The 18,003-nt window shown below is 66.0% G+C and overlaps 1 protein-coding gene across 2 annotated transcripts in view; it reads left to right on the top strand.

The window, feature by feature from the left end:
- The window catches only part of PTPRN (protein tyrosine phosphatase receptor type N), a 39,894-nt gene that overhangs the window by 17,928 nt on the left and 3,963 nt on the right, over nt 1-18,003 (top strand). Inside the window, exons 9-19 of one of the 2 annotated variants that reach the window (XM_075001575.1) lie at nt 884-1,203; nt 1,901-1,987; nt 2,185-2,264; nt 2,537-2,601; nt 7,124-7,336; nt 8,081-8,290; nt 8,811-8,958; nt 9,218-9,291; nt 10,168-10,245; nt 10,629-10,748; nt 10,836-11,002. In XM_075001575.1, coding sequence (XP_074857676.1) covers nt 884-1,203; nt 1,901-1,987; nt 2,185-2,264; nt 2,537-2,601; nt 7,124-7,336; nt 8,081-8,290; nt 8,811-8,958; nt 9,218-9,291; nt 10,168-10,245; nt 10,629-10,748; nt 10,836-11,002 — 1,562 coding nt within the window. The remainder of the gene's footprint in view (nt 1-883; nt 1,204-1,900; nt 1,988-2,184; nt 2,265-2,536; nt 2,602-7,123; nt 7,337-8,080; nt 8,291-8,810; nt 8,959-9,217; nt 9,292-10,167; nt 10,246-10,628; nt 10,749-10,835; nt 11,003-18,003) is intronic. The other variant, XM_075001576.1, reaches the window with a different exon arrangement.

Below are 18,003 nucleotides of genomic sequence, written 5' to 3'. Positions count from 1 at the left end.
GTCCTGGTGCCCCCTGGCTGCGGCACTTCCTTCCCAGCACAGGCTCCGTCCTGGTGCCCCCTGGCTGCGGCACTTCCTTCCCAGCACAGGCTCCGTCCTGGTGCCCCCTGGCTGCGGCACTTCCTTCCCAGCACAGGCTCTGTCCTGGTGCCCCCTGGCTGCGGCACTTCCTTCCCAGCACAGGCTCCGTCCTGGTGCCCCCTGGCTGCGGCACTTCCTTCCCAGCACAGGCTCCGTCCTGGTGCAGAGCTTCCGGGGCCCAGGTGTAATTCCCTCTCTCGCAGAGCTGGAAGGGACCTTGAGAGGCCATCGAGTCCAGTCCCTGCCCTCTCGGCAGGACCAGGCACCAGCCCTGAGTCTTTTTTAATCGATTTGCCCCGATCCCTAAATGGCCCCTCAAGGATTGAGCTCGCAGTCCTGGGTCCAGCAGGCCCACGCTCCAACCACTCCCCGCTTGGCCGGAGCAGCCCCCCAGCTGTCCTGCCCTGTCCTGCCCCTTTGAGCAGCCAGCTCCTTGCAGGGCTGAGCACTGCTGGCCCATGGCCAGCCCAGGGTGCAGGTGGGCCAGCCCCGCTGAGAGCTAACCGTCCCTCCCGCACGTTCTCCAGCGGAAGGTGTTTCAGGGCAGCCCGTGCAGGAGAACGCCTGCGGTACGGGCAGCGGAGGGGGGCTGCAGGCTGGGATCGAGGGCAGAACGCCAGGGGCCTTGCACAGTGCCTGGTGCCCGCTCTCACCGCCAACAGGCCTTGCAGAGGGGCCAGGCAGGCAGTGACTCGGGCCAGAGCCTGGGGGTGGCAGAGGGTGGCAGAGCTCACTTCCCCAGCTGGGACAGGCTGAGCCAGGCCTGGCTGCCCTGGCGGTAACATGCTGCTCTGCGCCCCAGGTGACGGAAGGGGAGATGCAGCACAGCGAGGAGCCAGAGCCGCCCCCCTCCATGGTTGCGCCCCCAGAGAACCTGGCCACTGCTGCCTCCTGGACAGCGGGGCCGAGACGGGAGGAGGCGACGGGCCCGGTACAGGGCCAGGCCAGGCCCACGTGGGCATCCCAGGCTGCCTCGCAGGCCTCAGCCCGGGCTCCCGAGGGCGGTGACCAGCTCGGCCCCGCCAGGCCCGTCCCGGTGAAGAAGAGCTACGTGGAGCCGGCGGGCCGGGGCGGGGCCGGGGCGCCCACAGAGGAATACGGCTACATCGTCACCGACCGGACGTGAGAGCCCAGGACCAGGCTGGGGGCGCTGAACGGCCAGTGGGGGCGGCTCCCGCTGCCTGCGGCTGGGGAGGGAGGGTCCGATCCCCCTGCTTTGGCCCAGGCCGGGCCAGTCCTTGGGGGCCCTTGCAGGCGGCACAACACCCACTTCTGAGTGCCAGGAGCAGCCCACGGGCCAGGCCGGAGTTGGGTAAATGCCCCCGACTCCCAGCACGCGGGCGCACCGGCGCTCCTTCCCCTGACCCCAGAGCTGGGGAAGGTGTGCCCAGCACGCCCGCCTCACTGCCCTGGCCCAGCTCGGTGCCCACCTGCCCAGCACGCCCGCCTCACTGCCCTGGGCCAGCTCGGTGCCCGCCTGCCCAGCACGCCCGCCTCACTGCCCTGGGCCAGCTCGGTGCCCGCCTGCCCAGCACGCCCGCCTCACTGCCCTGGCCCAGCTCGGTGCCCGCCTGCCCAGCACGCCCGCCTCACTGCCCTGGCCCAGCTCGGTGCCCGCCTGCCCAGCACGCCCACCTCACTGCCCTGGCCCAGCTCGGTGCCCGCCTGCGGCCTTCCCAGCTGGAGCTGGGCCCCGCTGTGTCACTCACTTGCTCAGCCCTCCAGCAGGTGGGCAGTCGGGGCCCTCAACCCACCGGGGTGCTGGGGACCCAGGCTTGCCCTGCCCCTCCCTGACCGGCTCCCTCCCTGCTCTCTCCAGGCCGCTGGGCCTTGCCACTGGTGTGCGGCTGCTGGAAATCCTGGCCCAACACATCCACCTGTCCACAGCCAGCTTCATCAACATCAGGTGGGGCTGGGGCCGGGGCCAGGGCCGGGGCCAGGGCAGCCCCAGAGAGGGCTGCAGGGGAGAGTTGGGGTGGGTGGGGTGCAGTTTATCTGCAGTCGCTGGCCCCTCCTTGCAGCGCGCCCTGCCCCCAAGGCTCTGGGTGGGTCTGGGCTGTGGCTTGTCCCCTTCTCGTGACACCCAGGCCTCCCTCCCTGCAGCGTCGTGGGCCCGGCTCTCACCTTCCGGCTCCGGCAGAACCACCAGAACCTGTCGCTGGCCGACCTGACGAGGCGGGCGGGTGAGCGGCGCAGCTGGGGCTCTGGCTCCGGCTCAGGCGAGCGCGAGGGTGGGGAGGCAGTGGGGGCCACAGGCCAGGGCCCCCCACAGGAGGGGGTGGGGCTCAGCTGGGCAGGTCTGTCCCCAGGGCAGCACTGAGCACCTGCTGCAGCCCTGTGGGGCAGGGCAGGGCGGGGCCATGGGGGGCGCCGTGCCCAGGTGCGAGGAGGGGATCTGGGGAGGCCCTGGGCCTGCGGGGGGGTCCAGGCTGCTCCTACCCTCCTCTCTCTGCAGAGCTGGTGAAGTCGGAGCTGGAGGCTGAGCTGGGCCTGAAGATTGTGCAGACAGGCGTGGGACAGGTAAGCCAGAGTCCTGTCGGCGACACCCCCACGGACCCCTCCCCTCGGCCCAGCTCGCCCTTGGCTCCCCCCCCCAGCACTGCAAGTCACAGGCGGACAGTGGGGTGATGGAGGGTTCAGAAAAGGGCAACGAAACGGCGTGGGGTTCGGAACAGTGCCCTGTGAGGGGAGCTGAGAGACGGCGACTTCTCGGCTTGGAAAAGAGACGCGGGGATATGAGAGACGTCTGTCAAGTCACCAGTGATGAGAAGACAGTGAACAAGGAAAGTTACTTCTTGTGCCCGTGATCTCAGAGCTGGGGGTCACCCAATGACATAACGGGCAGCAGGTTCAACACAGCCAAAAGGAAGTTCTTCACCCAGCACACAGCCGACCTGTGGAACTCCTCGCCACAGGAGGCTGGGAAGGCCAGGGCTGGAACAGGGTTTCAAAAGGAGCTAGATCACTTCAGGGGGGCTAGGTGCATTAATGGCTATTAGCCAGGGGCAGGAATGGTGTCCTTGGCCTGTTTGTCAGAGGCTGGAGATGGGTGGCAGGAGAGAGATCATTGCTTGTTCAGTTCACTCCCTCTGGGGCACCCGGCGTTGGCCGCTGTCGGGAGACAGGCTACTGGGCTGGATGGAGACTTTAGGTCTGACCCCGTCTGGCCATTCCCGTGTAGGGGGTGGTGGCTCCTTTCGCATACAGCCGGGACGAGAGCGGTGAGGCACTGGGATGCGTTGACCAGAGAGGTGGTGGAATCTCCATCCCTGGAGGCTTTTAAGTCCTGGCTTGACAAGGTCCTGGCTGGGAGGACTCATGGGGGCTGGTCCTGCGTAGGGCAGGGGGCTGCACTCGATGCAGCCTGAGCTGCCTGCCAGCGCTGTGGTTCTGTGAAGGAGAGATGGTAAGTGGCCAGACAGTCCCGTCCCACGGCCCAGCAGGTTTCTGGCAGTGGGACGGCGCGTGAGGCTCAGCGCGTCGGCGGTGGAAAGGTCACTCCCCGGTAGAAGCGGCAATGGAGAAGGTGCAGCTGCCTTTTGTCCTGCTTTGGCCGTGTGGCTCCTCCGTCCCCTGTCCCAAGCCCCAGGCGACAGCTCCGGAGCTGGAAGCCTTAGGGCTCTGGCCACGGGCATCTCCCTGCTCACCTCGCTGAGGAGGCAGCAGCTGCAGCCCCTGCCCTCTCACTGGCCATCTGCTGGCTTGGCCAGCCTGGTGTGATGGGGTCAGGGGTCCCCGGGCTCTGCACCCGTCCGCAGGCAGGAGTGACTCTCACTCGGCAGGAGAACAGCGGGTTTATTAGCCGACAGGACACAGCGTGGTACAGAGGAGTCAGTGCAGCCGGCAGAGACAGCCAGTCCCAGCCATGTTGGGGAGAGGAGGCCCCAGGGGTCCCCCAGAGCCAGGGCCTGGCCCCCTCCTTTGTCTCTCTCTCTCCCAGCCCAGACTCACTGCTCCCAACTCCCAGTTCCAATTCAAACCCCTCCGGCTCCACCTCCCCCTTTGTCTGCAGCCCAGAGGTGTCACCTGGGCGCCAGGTTACCCCCAGCAGGAGCCCCCCACCCTCTGTGAGCCCCCCCCCCCAAGCATCCCCCACTCCATCTCACCAGGGCCATCACACAGGCCAGGTGTGCACCCCCGGGTGCAGAGCACCCGTCTGTCACGCAAACGGAGGGAGCCAGCGCCCCAGGGCCAAAGGCCAACAACCGGAGCCAGCGATTAGCACTGGGGCTGAGTCCAGCAATAATCGTAATCCCCTCAGGTGCCCGCAGCTGCCTGCACTGGCGCACCGGGGCTCCTGCCGCAGGGGCTCTGGTCTCATCCCGGCTGCTCCAACCTTCCTGCACTGGCCCTGGGGCCCACCTGCTCGCAGCCCCCAGGGGCTGGTCTTGGGTCCTCCTCTGGGCAGCCAGGCTGGGCCCAGCCGGTGGCTGCTCTGCTTTTGGGGGTGGCATTGCTCAAAGCATCCCCCCCAGCCCACCCCCCGGCAGCAGAGGGCCAGGTGACCTGCCCGCCGGTCCTTGCTCCCAGCTTGCTGCTGTGTTCAGGGGCTGACCCCAGTCTCTGGCACAGCCACATTCACAGGCCCGTTCCCTCAGTGCCGCCCCCGGGTCTGTCATGCTCCCCCCGGGTGCGGCGTTCCCTAGCTGGGGGCTGCAGCCTGGGTGCCTGTTCCCTCAGCTCCCCCCCGGGTCCGTCATGCTCCCCCCGGCCCCGGCGTTCCCGAGCTGGGGGCTCCGGCCTGGGTGCGTGTTCCCTCAGCTCCCCCCCGGGTCCGTCATGCTCCCCCCGGCCCCGGCGTTCCCGAGCTGGGGGCTCCGGCCTGGGTGCGTGTTCCCTCAGCTCCCCCCCGGGTCCGTCATGCTCCCCCCGGCCCCGGCGTTCCCGAGCTGGGGGCTCCGGCCTGGGTGCCTGTTCCCTCAGCTCCCCCCCCGGGTCCGTCATGCTCCCCCCGGCCCCGGCGTTCCCGAGCTGGGGGCTCCGGCCTGGGTGCCTGTTCCCTCAGCTCCCCCCCCGGGTCCGTCATGCTCCCCCCGGCCCCGGCGTTCCCGAGCTGGGGGCTCCGGCCTGGGTGCCTGTTCCCTCAGCTCCCCCCCCGGGTCCGTCATGCTCCCCCCGGCCCCGGCGTTCCCGAGCTGGGGGCTCCGGCCTGGGTGCCTGTTCCCTCAGCTCCCCCCCCGGGTCCGTCATGCTCCCCCCGGCCCCGGCGTTCCCGAGCTGGGGGCTCCGGCCTGGGTGCCTGTTCCCTCAGCTCCCCCCCCGGGTCCGTCATGCTCCCCCCGGCCCCGGCGTTCCCGAGCTGGGGGCTCCGGCCTGGGTGCCTGTTCCCTCAGCTCCCCCCCCGGGTCCGTCATGCTCCCCCCGGCCCCGGCGTTCCCGAGCTGGGGGCTCCGGCCTGGGTGCCTGTTCCCTGCCGCGCCAAGTCCGCAGGGCCGGCAGCCTTTCCCCGCCCCACGGCCGAGCCTGCTAGCGCCCACTGGAGCCAGGCTGGCTGTCCGTGCTGCCCCGCGGGCTCAGCCCTTGGGGTGGGCTACGCTGCAGCTGTCACACTCGGTCAGTGAGCCGAGTGCCTGCGCCTTGGCCCCCCGCCTCCCCGAGGGAGCAGGAGGGGCAGCAGGGGAAAGGCAGCTCCCGCCGGCGGGGCTGGGGAGAGCAGCGAGAAGCACCGCCAGTGCCTGTGCGGCTGCTGCCCGAGGCGGCTGCGAGCCCACACCCAGCGCTGAGGGAGGGCCCAGCCCCAGCCCCACCATGGCACGCTTGCTCCCAGCCCTGCTGGCCGGCTGGTCCTCCCCGCCGGGCAGTGTGTGGAAGGAGGGGGCTGCTGCAGTGCCAGTGGAGCCCTGGGCAGTGAGCTCAGTCCTGCCACGGGTAGGCCAGGCCCAGCTACCCCCACACTTTGCCCAGGGGCTGGCAAGGCCGTCAGCCCTCGGGGCTCCTGAGGATCCCTTCCGTTCCCCAGGCCCTTGGGCTGCAGGGCCCAGCTTTCGATGCGACACCCTCTGGGGAAGAGCTGCTCCCGGCTCCGCTCGGCGCGGCTCACCAGGCTTGGGCGTGGGGGGAAGGGCTGCCAGGCACCCGAGCCAGCGCCCTGCTGCTGCTGCATGCAGTGACGTGACCCTGCACCTTGCCGCTGCCCTGAGCGCCGGGTCCACGGCGCTCGTCGGCTGGGAGTGGCAGCCTGTGAAGTCCCAAATAACAAGCAGGCCCGTAGCACCTTAGAGACAAATTGGTTTTGTGGGTAATGAGCTTTTGTGGGTCAGAAAGTCGGGGCCGGGGGGGGGGGTGGCCCTTACCCGGCCAGGCTCGTTACCAAACAAATGTGTTAGTTGGCATTGGTGAAGCCAGCGCCTGGCACAGCTGCCCGCAGAGTGCAGTAGTGGAGGTTTCCCGGCGTCCTGTAGCAGCTAACTTCGGAAGGGTTACCAGGAAAACGAAAGAACAGGGTGCAGGTAAAATTGTCAAAGCCATCGAATTCGGCACATCAGTCACAAAGTTCTGCCGCAGCCGCGTTGGACGAGGCGGCTATCTTGTCTCTGGAGGACAGCCTTGGTTAGGGGGGGTCAGGGATTCCCCCAGGCTCAGCTCAGCACAGAGATGCTCCTGAAGCGAGGGGCTGGAGTGGCGGCAAAGCGGGGAACCTCAGGGCCCCTTTGTCCCCTTGCCCATGTGTCCCTTTATTCCTCTCTGGGTGGCCCACGTCCCAGACGAAGCCTCTCCCGGGTTATGTGTCCATGTCCCTTTCTGGGCGGTCAGCCATCACCTGTCTGCTGGGGTACAGGTTACAGCCGAGCTCTTCAGCAGTGGCCTGGCGTCCGGCTGGCCTAGGGACCCTTTCTCGGGGGTTACCTCGCCTCCTGCTGTGCTCGCCCAGATGCTGCTGTTTAAGGGCAAGCCCAGAGCTGGTCCTGTAGACGTGATGCACACAGGTGAGGGGCGCAGACCGACTCGGCACCGCCCCGGCGTTCCGCAAACACCGCTCTTGGGACGCTTTTCGGCTGCCCATCCCTCGCACAGCCCCGTAACATCGCCTCTCCCCCCGCAGCGCAACGAGGCCACCCCCTACCCGCACCCCTCGCACGCTGGCAACACCTTCCACGTGGTGCTGCTCACCTTCCTGGCCCTGGCCTGCGTGGCGGGCGTGGCCATCGCTGCCGCCATCGTGGCCTGCCTGCGCCAGCACGCCAAGCAGCGCGAGAAGGACCGGCTGGCGGCCCTGGGCCCCGAGGGCGCAGGGGACAGCACCTTCGAGTACCAGGTAGGGCCTCAGGCTGCGCCGGGCAGTGGTAGCGCAGGCGCCTGACGTAGCCACGTCTTGGCTCAGGAAGCAGGGCAGGGCTGGGGGGTCGCTCGTCACCCTGGGGCCAGGCTGGGGATGTTACTGCTCCAGGGCCAGGCCAGGGGCTTCTGTCCGCTCTGGAGCCAGGCTGGGGGCCGCTCACTCTGCTGGGCGCTGCCCACTGCCCCAGCGCTGGGGGCCTCCCAGTGTTAGACCCTGCGTTTGACGCCCAGTGCGGGTGCTGAGTTAGCTCCCAGGCTTGCCCCACTGAGTTCAGCAGGCAGCGAGTGGGGCAGGGGCCGGTGCAGTGGGGCCGGGCGGCAGCCAGGGTGTTCCGGTTGTCCTTGCCCTGCGTTCGGGCACTGCTTTGGCGGGCGCTGTGCCACTGCACGGCTCACCTGTCTGCCCAGCGCTTGCTGCCCATCGGTGCTGCAAGGGCCCATCCGCGTGGAGGCTGAGCCGTGTGCTCCTGCCCCGGCTGTGTTCCCCAGGGCAGCGCCAGCCTGTGCCCAGGGCGCCTCCGAGCCCTGCTCAGCTGCAGTGCCAGACACCAACGCAGGGCGCGCAAATCTGGCCGGGGGCCGGGGGGGCGGAATCCTGGCCTGGATTCTCAGATGCTGCCGGCTGATGGGGAATGCTTGGGGTGCGCCGCGGGTGGGGGGGCTGCTGCCGGCTCAGTGCGGCGAGGCGGTGCCGCCCTCGCACACACGCACCCCCCTGCAGGAGCTGTGCCGGCAGCACATGGCTGCCAAGTCGCTCTTCGGCCGCGCAGACGCGCCCCCGGCCCCGGCGGAGAATTCCCGGGTCAGCAGCGTCTCGTCCCAGTTCAGCGACGCCCCCCAGGCCAGCCCCAGTTCTCACAGCAGCACGCCGTCCTGGTGCGAGGAGCCCGCCCAGCCCAACATGGACATCTCCACCGGCCACATGATCCTGGTGAGCTGCACAGCGGGGCTGGGGCAGGCGGGTCGGGGTCACTACTGCCCCTGGATGGAGGAGGGTGTGAGACAGACGCTGCTGCCCCCTGCCGGAGGGTGAGGCCATGTCAGGAGCCCAGCAGGGCTGGCTCTGATGGCGATCCCCCTCCGTCTCCGTGGGGGCTCCTCTGGGCCTCCTGTGCCTGATCCCCTGGGGCTCCTGCCCCCCGCCTCCCCCGGGAGCCGAGACGGAGCCTGGGGGAGCCTGGCCTCTGCCCCGGCCAGTCTGTCCATGACTCCCCAGCCGCAGGTTAGCGCGGAGGCCCAGGGGCTGGTACCGTGTGGTCAGCCCAAGGCAATGCAGCAGCCCGCGCGGTGACTCCACCTCCGGCCTTGTCTCTGATTTCGCCCGGCCGGGGGCACCCGCCTGGCCTCAGTGAAGCCACATCGGTGCCCAGGGGCTGCCCACCCCACATCCTGCCCCCCAGTGGGCACCACCCTGCCGCACTCTGCCAGCGCTGCCCCGGCTGCCCCACCAGGCGTACATGGAGGACCACCTGAGGAACCGGGACCGGCTGGCCAAGGAGTGGCAGGCGCTCTGCGCCTACCAGGCTGAGCCCAACGGCTGCACCGCCGCCCACAGCGAAGCCAACCTGAAGAAGAACCGCAACCCTGACTACGTGCCCTGTGAGTGCCCTGCCCCGCAAGCCCCTATCCTGGCGTGCTGGGCCCTGCGGGACATAGCACAGGGCCCTGGGCGTGGGCTCTGCCACAGCGAGAGGAGGCCGACAGGAGGGGGAGCCAGGCAGTGCTGGGGCTGTGCTGGCCGGAATGGCGTGGAGGGAGAGGCGCCCAGGGCAGCTGACCCTGGGGTGCATGGGGCGGTCCGGACTCCTCCCCCAGCCCCAGCTTGCTCCTAACAGCTGCTTCTGCTGTGATTTCCCAGACGATCATGCGCGGATCAAACTGAAGGCTGAGAACAACCCGTCCCGCAGCGACTTCATCAACGCTAGCCCTATCGTAAGTGAGAGCCTGTCCTGCTCCGTGCCTGGCCCGCCTACCCAGCTCCCCGCCGGGTTCACCCACCCCGCTCCCCACCTGCTCAACTCTCTGCTCCACCCTGCCCTGCCCTTCTCCCTGCCCCGCTCCACCCCACCCAGCCCTGCTTCGCTTTCCGCTCCACCCCGCCCTGCTCTGCTCCCTGCCCTGCTCCACTCTCCGCTCCGCTCCACCCTGCCCTGCTCTGCTCCACCCCATCCTGCTCTGCTCCCTGCCCTGCTCCACCCCGCCCACCCCTGCTTCACTCTCTGCTCCACCCCACCCTGCTCTGTTCCCTGCTCCGCTCTCTGCTTCACCCCACCCTGCTCTGCTCCCTGCCCTGCTCCACCTCACCCTGCCCCGCTCCGCTCTCTGCTCCACCCCACCCTGCCCTGCTCCACTCTCCACTCCGCCCTGCCCTGCTCTGCTCCAATCTCCTCTCCACCTTCCAACTCCCAGCCTCCGATTCAAACCCAGCTGGGCTCCTCCCCGCTCTGTGTCTGGGGCAGAGGTGTTACCTGCCAGCTGAGGTTATGGACAGCAAGGTGTCATCCACAGCCACTGCGAGATGCTCAGCCAGTCGCTCACACACCTCCCTCACTCCATCACACCCGGCCTGCCCCACCCCGTTCCCTGCCCCACTCCCTGCCCTGCCCTGCCCTCCAGCTTGCCTGCCACAGGGTGACTGAGGGGTGTTCCTCGGAGTGGGGCCCAGTTTCCCAGTGGGGTTCTCTCTGTTCTGCCCTATACACACCCCTTCCAGCAGAAACCCGCTCCCCCCACGCCCCCTGGCACCCGCTGCACCGCGCCCCTTCCCGCTGCCCTGGAGGGTGTGTGACGTGCTGTCTCCTGGCCCAGACGGAGCACGACCCACGGATGCCGGCCTACATCGCTACGCAGGGGCCCCTCTCCCACACCATCGCCGACTTCTGGCAGGTGAGTGCCAGCCCATGGGGCAGGGAGCAGGAAACCCCTGTCGACTTTGAGGCATTTGCCATGGCTGGGGGAGAGGTGCCCACAGCAGGCTGTTGTCCTAGCTGTGCTGCCTGGGAGGGAACTGCCCCAGCCTGGCACCGATCCCCCATGTGCCAGCAGACAGGCTGGTCACAGACCTGAGCAGGCCCGAGGGAGGGTGACTGGCAGCACCGGGAACACTCCTCACCGTGTCCTGAGCGGGGGCAGGCAGTAGCAGGAGGTGCCCAGCCCCAGCTGCTGGGGACGCACTGGGGCTGCTCCCCTGAGAGACCAGTTCTCCGGGCAGCGATGGCTCCGGCCCAGTGCCCCCTGCAGCACACCCTGACCGCCTGTGCCCGGTGCAGATGGTGTGGGAGAACGGCTGCACGGTCATTGTCATGCTGAGCCCGCTGGTGGAAGACGGCCTCAAGCAGTGCGACCGCTACTGGCCCGACGAAGGCTCCTCCCTCTACCACGTCTACGAGGCAAGCGGGGGATGGCTGGGGCCCCGGGGGGCTGGGCCTTGGAGCCAGGGCCAGCTGGGCTGTGACGCCGGGGGCTTCTCCACGCAGGTGAACCTGGTCTCGGAGCACATCTGGTGCGAGGACTTCCTGGTGCGCAGCTTCTACCTGAAGAACGTGCAGTCGCAGGAGACCCGCACCCTGACCCAGTTCCACTTCCTGAGCTGGCCAGCAGAGGGCATCCCCACCACCACCCGCCCCCTGCTGGACTTCCGCAGGTACGGGCCGGCCCCTACCCCGCCTCCACCCGCCCCCTGCTGGACTTCCGCAGGTACGGGCCGGCCCCTACCCCGCCTCCACCCGCCCCCTGCTGGACTTCCGCAGGTACGGGCCGGCCCCTACCCCGCCACCACCCGCCCCCTGCTGGACTTCCGCAGGTACGGGCCGGCCCCTACCCCGCCTCCACCCGCCCCCTGCTGGACTTCCGCAGGTACGGGCCGGCCCCTACCCCGCCTCCACCCGCCCCCTGCTGGACTTCCGCAGGTACGGGCCGGCCCCTACCCCGCCACCACCCGCCCCCTGCTGGACTTCCGCAGGTACGGGCCGGCCCCTACCCCGCCTCCACCCGCCCCCTGCTGGACTTCCGCAGGTACGGCCCGGCCCCTACCCCGCCTCCACCCGCCCCCTGCTGGACTTCCGCAGGTACGGGCCGGCCCCTACCCCGCCTCCACCCGCCCCCTGCTGGACTTCCGCAGGTACGGGCCGGCCCCTACCCCGCCTCCACCCGCCCCCTGCTGGACTTCCGCAGGTACGGGCCGGCCCCTACCCCGCCTCCACCCGCCCCCTGCTGGACTTCCGCAGGTACGGGCCGGCCCCTACCCCGCCTCCACCCGCCCCCTGCTGGACTTCCGCAGGTACGGGCCGGCCCCTACCCCGCCACCACCCGCCCCCTGCTGGACTTCAGCAGGTACGGGCCGGCCCCTACCCCGCCTCCACCCGCCCCCTGCTGGACTTCCGCAGGTACGGGCCGGCCCCTACCCCGCCACCACCCGCCCCCTGCTGGACTTCCGCAGGTACGGGCCGGCCCCTACCCCGCCACCACCCGCCCCCTGCTGGACTTCCGCAGGTACGGGCCGGCCCCTACCCCGCCTCCACCCGCCCCCTGCTGGACTTCCGCAGGTACGGGCCGGCCCCTACCCCGCCTCCACCCGCCCCCTGCTGGACTTCCGCAGGTACAGGCCGGCCCCTACCCCGCCTCCACCCGCCCCCTGCTGGACTTCCGCAGGTACAGGCCGGCCCCTGCCCCCGGCCAGAACCACGGCCCATCTCACCCACGTCCTGTCGGCCGCCAGTGGCCAATGCCCACTTGTGATCCCTTCCCTCTCCCACTTCCCAGCTTCTGGCAAGCCCAGGCCAGGGGCACGGCCAGGAGCATTGGTGCCCATGTGGAGGGGGGCTGCACCTACACGTCCCTGGGGGTTCCATGGGCCTGGAGGACGGGGAGGGAGCTTGGGAGGGACCCTGGTGCTGGCCCTCAGCTGATCTCTGCCAGGGCTGTGAGGAAAGAGCAGCGGGAGAAGCCCCCGATGCCCTGGGTCTCCGCAGGTGGGCTGTGGGTTCCCTGCTGCAAGCCAGCAGGAGGGGAGCTCCAACCCCAGCTGCCAGGCCCCGCACTGGGCCAGGGTGCTGGCAGCTGCTTGGGTGTGGAGTGTCTCCCCCAGAGAAACCAGGGCTCTTGCTGCCGAACAGCACCACGTCTGGCTCATGGGGCAGGAATGCAGCTCGGGGCTGTGACCGGGGTCCCCTGGCGCTGGCTGTGGCGCTGGGGCAGGGCACTCAGAGCCGAGGCCACCAGGCTCCTCGTGGGCACTGCCCCTCCCGGGTGTTCCCAAGTCCTCGCCAGGCTGGCTGGCAAAGGGCAGCTGCGGCTCTGGCTGTAGCTGCTGCCCTGTGGTGAGGGGGGGGTCTGCCCCATGGCCACAGGCCAGAAGGGAGGGGGCGCCCCTGTGCATCTTCCCCTCCTGTGGCTGCCCTGGCCTGGCCGGGGCTGCGGTGGGATGCCTCACGTTGGTTGTGATGTGTGTGCTGCCTCTGGGCCCCCTGGGGGGCAGGCCCCATGGCAGAGCTGGGCTCTCCCTGCCCCCTCTTTTGCAGCTGCCAGTGGCATTTTTGTGATTTGCAGCTAGTGGTCTGTGTCCAGTTGCATAGTCACAAAAGTGAGCATTGGCAGCTGTGCCAGCTGCATGAAGCCAGCCCGGGCCCCAGCCCCGCTCCCTGCTGAGCGCTGGGCACAGGCCACGGCTCGGAGCCTGCCCGCAACCTGCGCCTCGTGCTCAGATAGGGCTGCTGCTGTGGGGAGGTGCTAGAACCCAGGTTCCCCAGGGCGCGGGGGGTAGGAGCCCGGCCCAGTGCCAGGGACTGGCTCCTACCCTGCCCAGCTGTGAATGCCCTGCCGCTCTCCTGCCAAGCCACCACAGCCAGGAGCAGGCCGGACACTCACCCCATGGCAGGTGGGAGGGCGTCTCTGGCACTGGAGCAACAGCCGCTAAACGGTGGGCTGAGCCCATGCGTGCCCTCCGCTCTTCCTGGAAGGCAGGCTGCCCATCCCGCAGCGCTGGAGGTTGTTCCAGGCGCCGCTGAGAGAGCCAAATCAGGGCCAGTTGCTCAGAGCCAGGGCTACAGCCAGCCCAGGACCAGGGGTCCTCCACTACAAGGCACCAAACCCATCACACCGAGGCCGGCTGTCGCCTCTCTGCCCAGCCAGCCGTCATGCCAGCAACTCCCTCCCACACACCAGCTTCCCTTGGGCCCCAGCCCGTCCCCTCTGCACACAGGGGAGAGGTCGTGGAACCCACCTCACCGAATCCACACAGGGTCTTCCTGCATCCCCGGCTCAGTGAGCACCTCGGATCTGACCCCCAAGAGCAGCGGGGCCAGGCCTTCGCCGCTACCAGCTAGGGGGTTGTTAAGGAAAGAAGAGGGTGAAAGTGTCAGTGATCAGATTCCCCCCCCCCCCCCCCCCCAATCCTGGAGTTCTTAGTGCCGGCTGCAGCAGGTGGAATACCTGTCTGATAGCCAACAGAGGGGGATTTCCTGAGGCTTGAGTTGTGGATCCTTCTGGGCCCACATTCATCACAGAGATGCTCCTGCCGAGAGGGGCTGGAGCGACGGCGAAGCTGGAGGAGCCTCAGGGCCCCTCTGTCCCCTGGCCCAGGTGGAGGGAATCCCATTGTTCTCCCTGGGTGGAAGCAGGGCTGAGCTGGAGCCTGTCACCTGTCACCTGTCCATGGCCCTTTAACCAGCCAATCATGGCCTGGCTGCTGGGTGATGCCCCCCCGGCCAGGTCCCTCCCAGGTGGGTGGCACCTGCTAACGTTCTTTGTCTGCGTTGGGCCCTTCGCAGGAGGGTGCCCAGCCGCCTGCTGAGGTCGCCCAGCCATGGCCCTTTCACACACACACGCAGAGCCCCTCCTGCCCCCGCCCGCCCCCCACAAACGGCTGTGGGTCCGAGCGGCACAAACTGAACCCGCCACGCGGCAGTGCTCGCGGCGCACCTCACAGGTGGTGCAAACATTGAACAGTTGTTGCAACGTTTGGCATTTTCCTGTCAAAAATGCACCTTCCACCTCTGCCACCAAGGCCCAGCCCAGCCCTGTCTGTACTCAGGGGGCTCTGCTCAAGCTTGCCGGGGGCAGGGCTGGCTGTGGGTACTGTCTGCCCCCCTAGAGCTTGGGGAGTGCTGCTGGGGGTAGGGGGGGCCGCTGGACGCAGGGCTGGGTGTGAGGGAGCTGGCTGGGCTGGGCCTGGCTGTACCCCTGGGCTGTTTGGGGGCCGGGGGGTGGGAGGGATTCCAGCCTCAGCACTGGCTGTGTCTGGGGGTGGGGGTGGGGGGGGGGCTATCTGGCTACTGTGTCCATGGGGACGTTAGCTTCTCTGAGGAGGTAACAGGCTCTGTGGCCATGGGGAAGTCAGTGGATGTGATATACCTTGACTTCAGCAAGGCTTTTGATACAACATCCCACAACATTCTTGTCCATAAGTTAAGGAAATATGGATTGGATATAGGGACTGTAAGATGGATAGAAAGCTGGCTTGCTGGTTGGGCCCAACGGGTAGTGGTCAATGGCTCACTATCTGGATGGTGGTCTGTTCCAAGCGGAGTGCCGCAAGGCTCGGTTCTGGGGCTGGTGTTGTTCAACATCTTTATTAATGCCCCGGATGAGGGACTGGGTTGCACCCTCAGCAAGTTTGCAGATGACACAAAACTAGGGGGAGAGATAGAGTCCTTGGAGGGTAGCGAGAGAATCCAGAGGGACCTGGATAAATTGCAGGACTGGGTGTGATGGGGTTCTGGGGTCCCCCAAGCTCTGCACCCCATCCGCAGGCAGGAGAGTCTCTCACTCAGCAGTAAAACAGCAGGTTTATTAGCCGACAGGACACAGCATCATACAGAGGAGTCAGTACAGCCGGCAGAGACAGCCAGTCCAATTCATGTTGGGGAGAGGAGGCCCCGAGGGGCCCCCAGAGCCGGGGCCTTGCCCCCTCCTTGGTCTCTCTCTCCCTCAGCCCAGACTAACTGCTTCCAACTCCCAGTTCCAATTCAAACCCCCTCAGGCTCCACCTCCTCCTTTGTCTGCAGTACAAAGGTGTTACCTGGTTGTCAGGGTTACCCTCAGCAGGAGCCCCACACCCTCTGTGAGCCACACACACACACACAGGTATCCCCCACTCCATCACATCTCTCCCCGCTTCCAGACCGAACTGAGCGGGGTCACTCAGCCAGTGACCTGGGGAAGTTTGGGGCCCTCCCCTCGTGATTGGGCATCGGCTGCACCCTCAGTGCTCCCCTTGATGTGCACCACCTCCATGTCATAATCTTGCTGGGGGAGGCTCCAACTCAGGAGCTTGGTATTGGCCCTTTTCATGTGATGCAGCTGGGCAAGTCCCTTTAGTTCCCTCAGGTTGGTCGGTCTCCCTGCTTCAGCCCCGGTCCGTCAGCCACGTTCTCAAATCGGGCAGGCAGAGCCCATACAGCTGCTCCAGCCAATGTTTGGAATTCAGTTACAGTCCAGTAAAAGAAGGTACAAATGCTTCCATCCTTGGCATTTAGCCAGACCACCAAAATGGTTGTGTGCCTCAGTTTCCCCTTCCATGCCACACAATAGGTTTGGAATGTTCCTTCTCATGTCAGAGGTTGCAAGACTAGTTACAGGGAACAATGGTGACATTTCAGAGTTACAGACTCCTTCAACATACAATTCATGCTTCTACATCAATGTCATCATGTCACATGGCTCTTTTCAAACATTCAGTGCATGGTACAATTCTACAGCTTTTGGTAGCAGCACCCCTTGGTTACAGCAGTCAGCGTGAGTAACAGAACAACCCCATTGCAACTGTACATTTACGCTGCTCTTTGGTAGACCACAACTTTTGTGTAACCTCCTTGAGAATCTGGTATTTTGGGGATAAATGGCTGAGGCCTTTCTTAGCACCATCAAGTTCTAATCTTCTCTCTTGCCCGCTGGGGTGGAAATCTGATCTCTCTGGGTGTGCCCTCCCTTCTAACAAGAGCTGGGCCATTGATGATCTCAGGGAGACGGCCCCCTTCCTGCCAGTCTGGAAATTTGCAAACCAAACTGCTTTCTGAGAGTTGTTTTGTGAGTCCCAGACACAGAATCCACATGAAGGAATCCCTGTTTATCCCTTACTGGCCCACCAGGCCCAAAGCTCCTTTGTCCTTCCACCTCCAACTACTGCCTCCCCATGGAATCAGAATTGGAGTCCAGTGTGAGAATATAAGTGTTTCTAGCATCTGGAGATGGGGAATTGCTGGCCCTCTCCTGCATCCTACAGAGACTGACGGTGCAGCCGTTTCACTTGGTTCTCACAGGGCTGCTCACATTCCCTGATAGTTTTCACTTTACTTGCACCAACTTCCAATTCCTGAGAAACTTTTACACTGCCTGCTTTGGACCCTTCCAGAGCACAGCCAGTGGTTTCACACTCAGGCAGGTCCTGGCCATCAGGAGCTGAAACAAACTTCTCCCCAGGCAAAGGGTTGCTCTGGTGCTTACAGACAAGCACCTTTCCTGTTCACTCTCCTCCACCTCACTCCCATTTTCTGCAGTCCCCACAGACGGGTCAGGAAAAGTTTCAGGGAAATTCTCTTCCTCAAGAGCTCCCCCAAACAATAACTCACCCCTGTCTGTCTCCACAGGGGCACTGCTCCCTTGAGGCACAACCAGCTCCTGGGTTTCACCTACACCCAGGATCACTTCTGGCCCATCAGGCAGATTCCCACGTAATCCCCCTCCAGACAGACGGCCAGTACCACCGGACAGAAGGTTAGGATCCCTTTCCTCCCTTCTGCTACCAGCTCCTTTATCTTCATCAGTCAGCGTAACTCCATTGCCCGTCTGTTCTTGTGTCCTGGCGAGAGGATGACTCTGGTAGGACAGAGTCCTCTCACCCCCTCCCAATAACACCTCAGCATCAGGCAAAGAACAAGTACCAGAATCGTCTGGTCTCTGGGATTCCCTGATTATACTAACTGGATTAGACCAAGTTAAAGCATCATCCCCCCTGAGAGACACAGAGGTAGGCCCACTTCCCATCTGGGCTTCAGCTGTCCTCAGATCCAGCTCTGGGATCTTGGCTCCATCTCGAGCCCCCACAGGCTCAGGCAAAGGATTCACTTCCCCAGAAGCAGAAGCACTTTTCTTGCACCAAGGACCAGTGTCCTTAGCAGGGATACCACTGCCCATCCCAGAGCCATTCCCTCTGCTCCAGCCCCCATGGCTGGATTCAGAGACACACCTGGAATGCTCTTTCCTGGTGGATCCTCCAGCCACCCTAGGCTGAGGAATCCTCCTCAGACAATGGGCTAGTTTCCTCATTGGCACCTTTTCCAAACGCAGGCTCTGCTCTCTCCCCAGGCTGCTGCTGCTGTTCAACACAGACAGACAATGGGAGACACTCTCTCCTTTGTCCCAGCCCCCCGGCTGGTCTCCACACACACACAGAAGGTGAAGCAGCTTCTCTCACAGACAACTTGCCATTCCCAGTGGATCAGCTGCTTTCCTGCACAGACACACAGGGACCTTCCTTGGCCCAGGCCTGGAAAACTCTTCGCAGGTCTGTCTTGGCCACTAGTAGATGATGGGTTGGAATCGCTCCTCCCCTCCTTGAGCTGCGGCAGGCCACTCGGTTCAGAGCTCCATGCAGTGCAGGGTTCCCTGCACCGATTTGGGCTCACCTCTGCAGGATTTTCCTTAACC

This window comes from Carettochelys insculpta, chromosome 8 (genome assembly GCF_033958435.1).
Source record: "Carettochelys insculpta isolate YL-2023 chromosome 8, ASM3395843v1, whole genome shotgun sequence".
Lineage (NCBI taxonomy): Eukaryota > Metazoa > Chordata > Testudines > Carettochelyidae > Carettochelys > Carettochelys insculpta.
The sequence above is the reverse complement of the archived record's forward strand: the minus strand, read 5'-3'. Positions and strand labels throughout refer to the sequence as shown.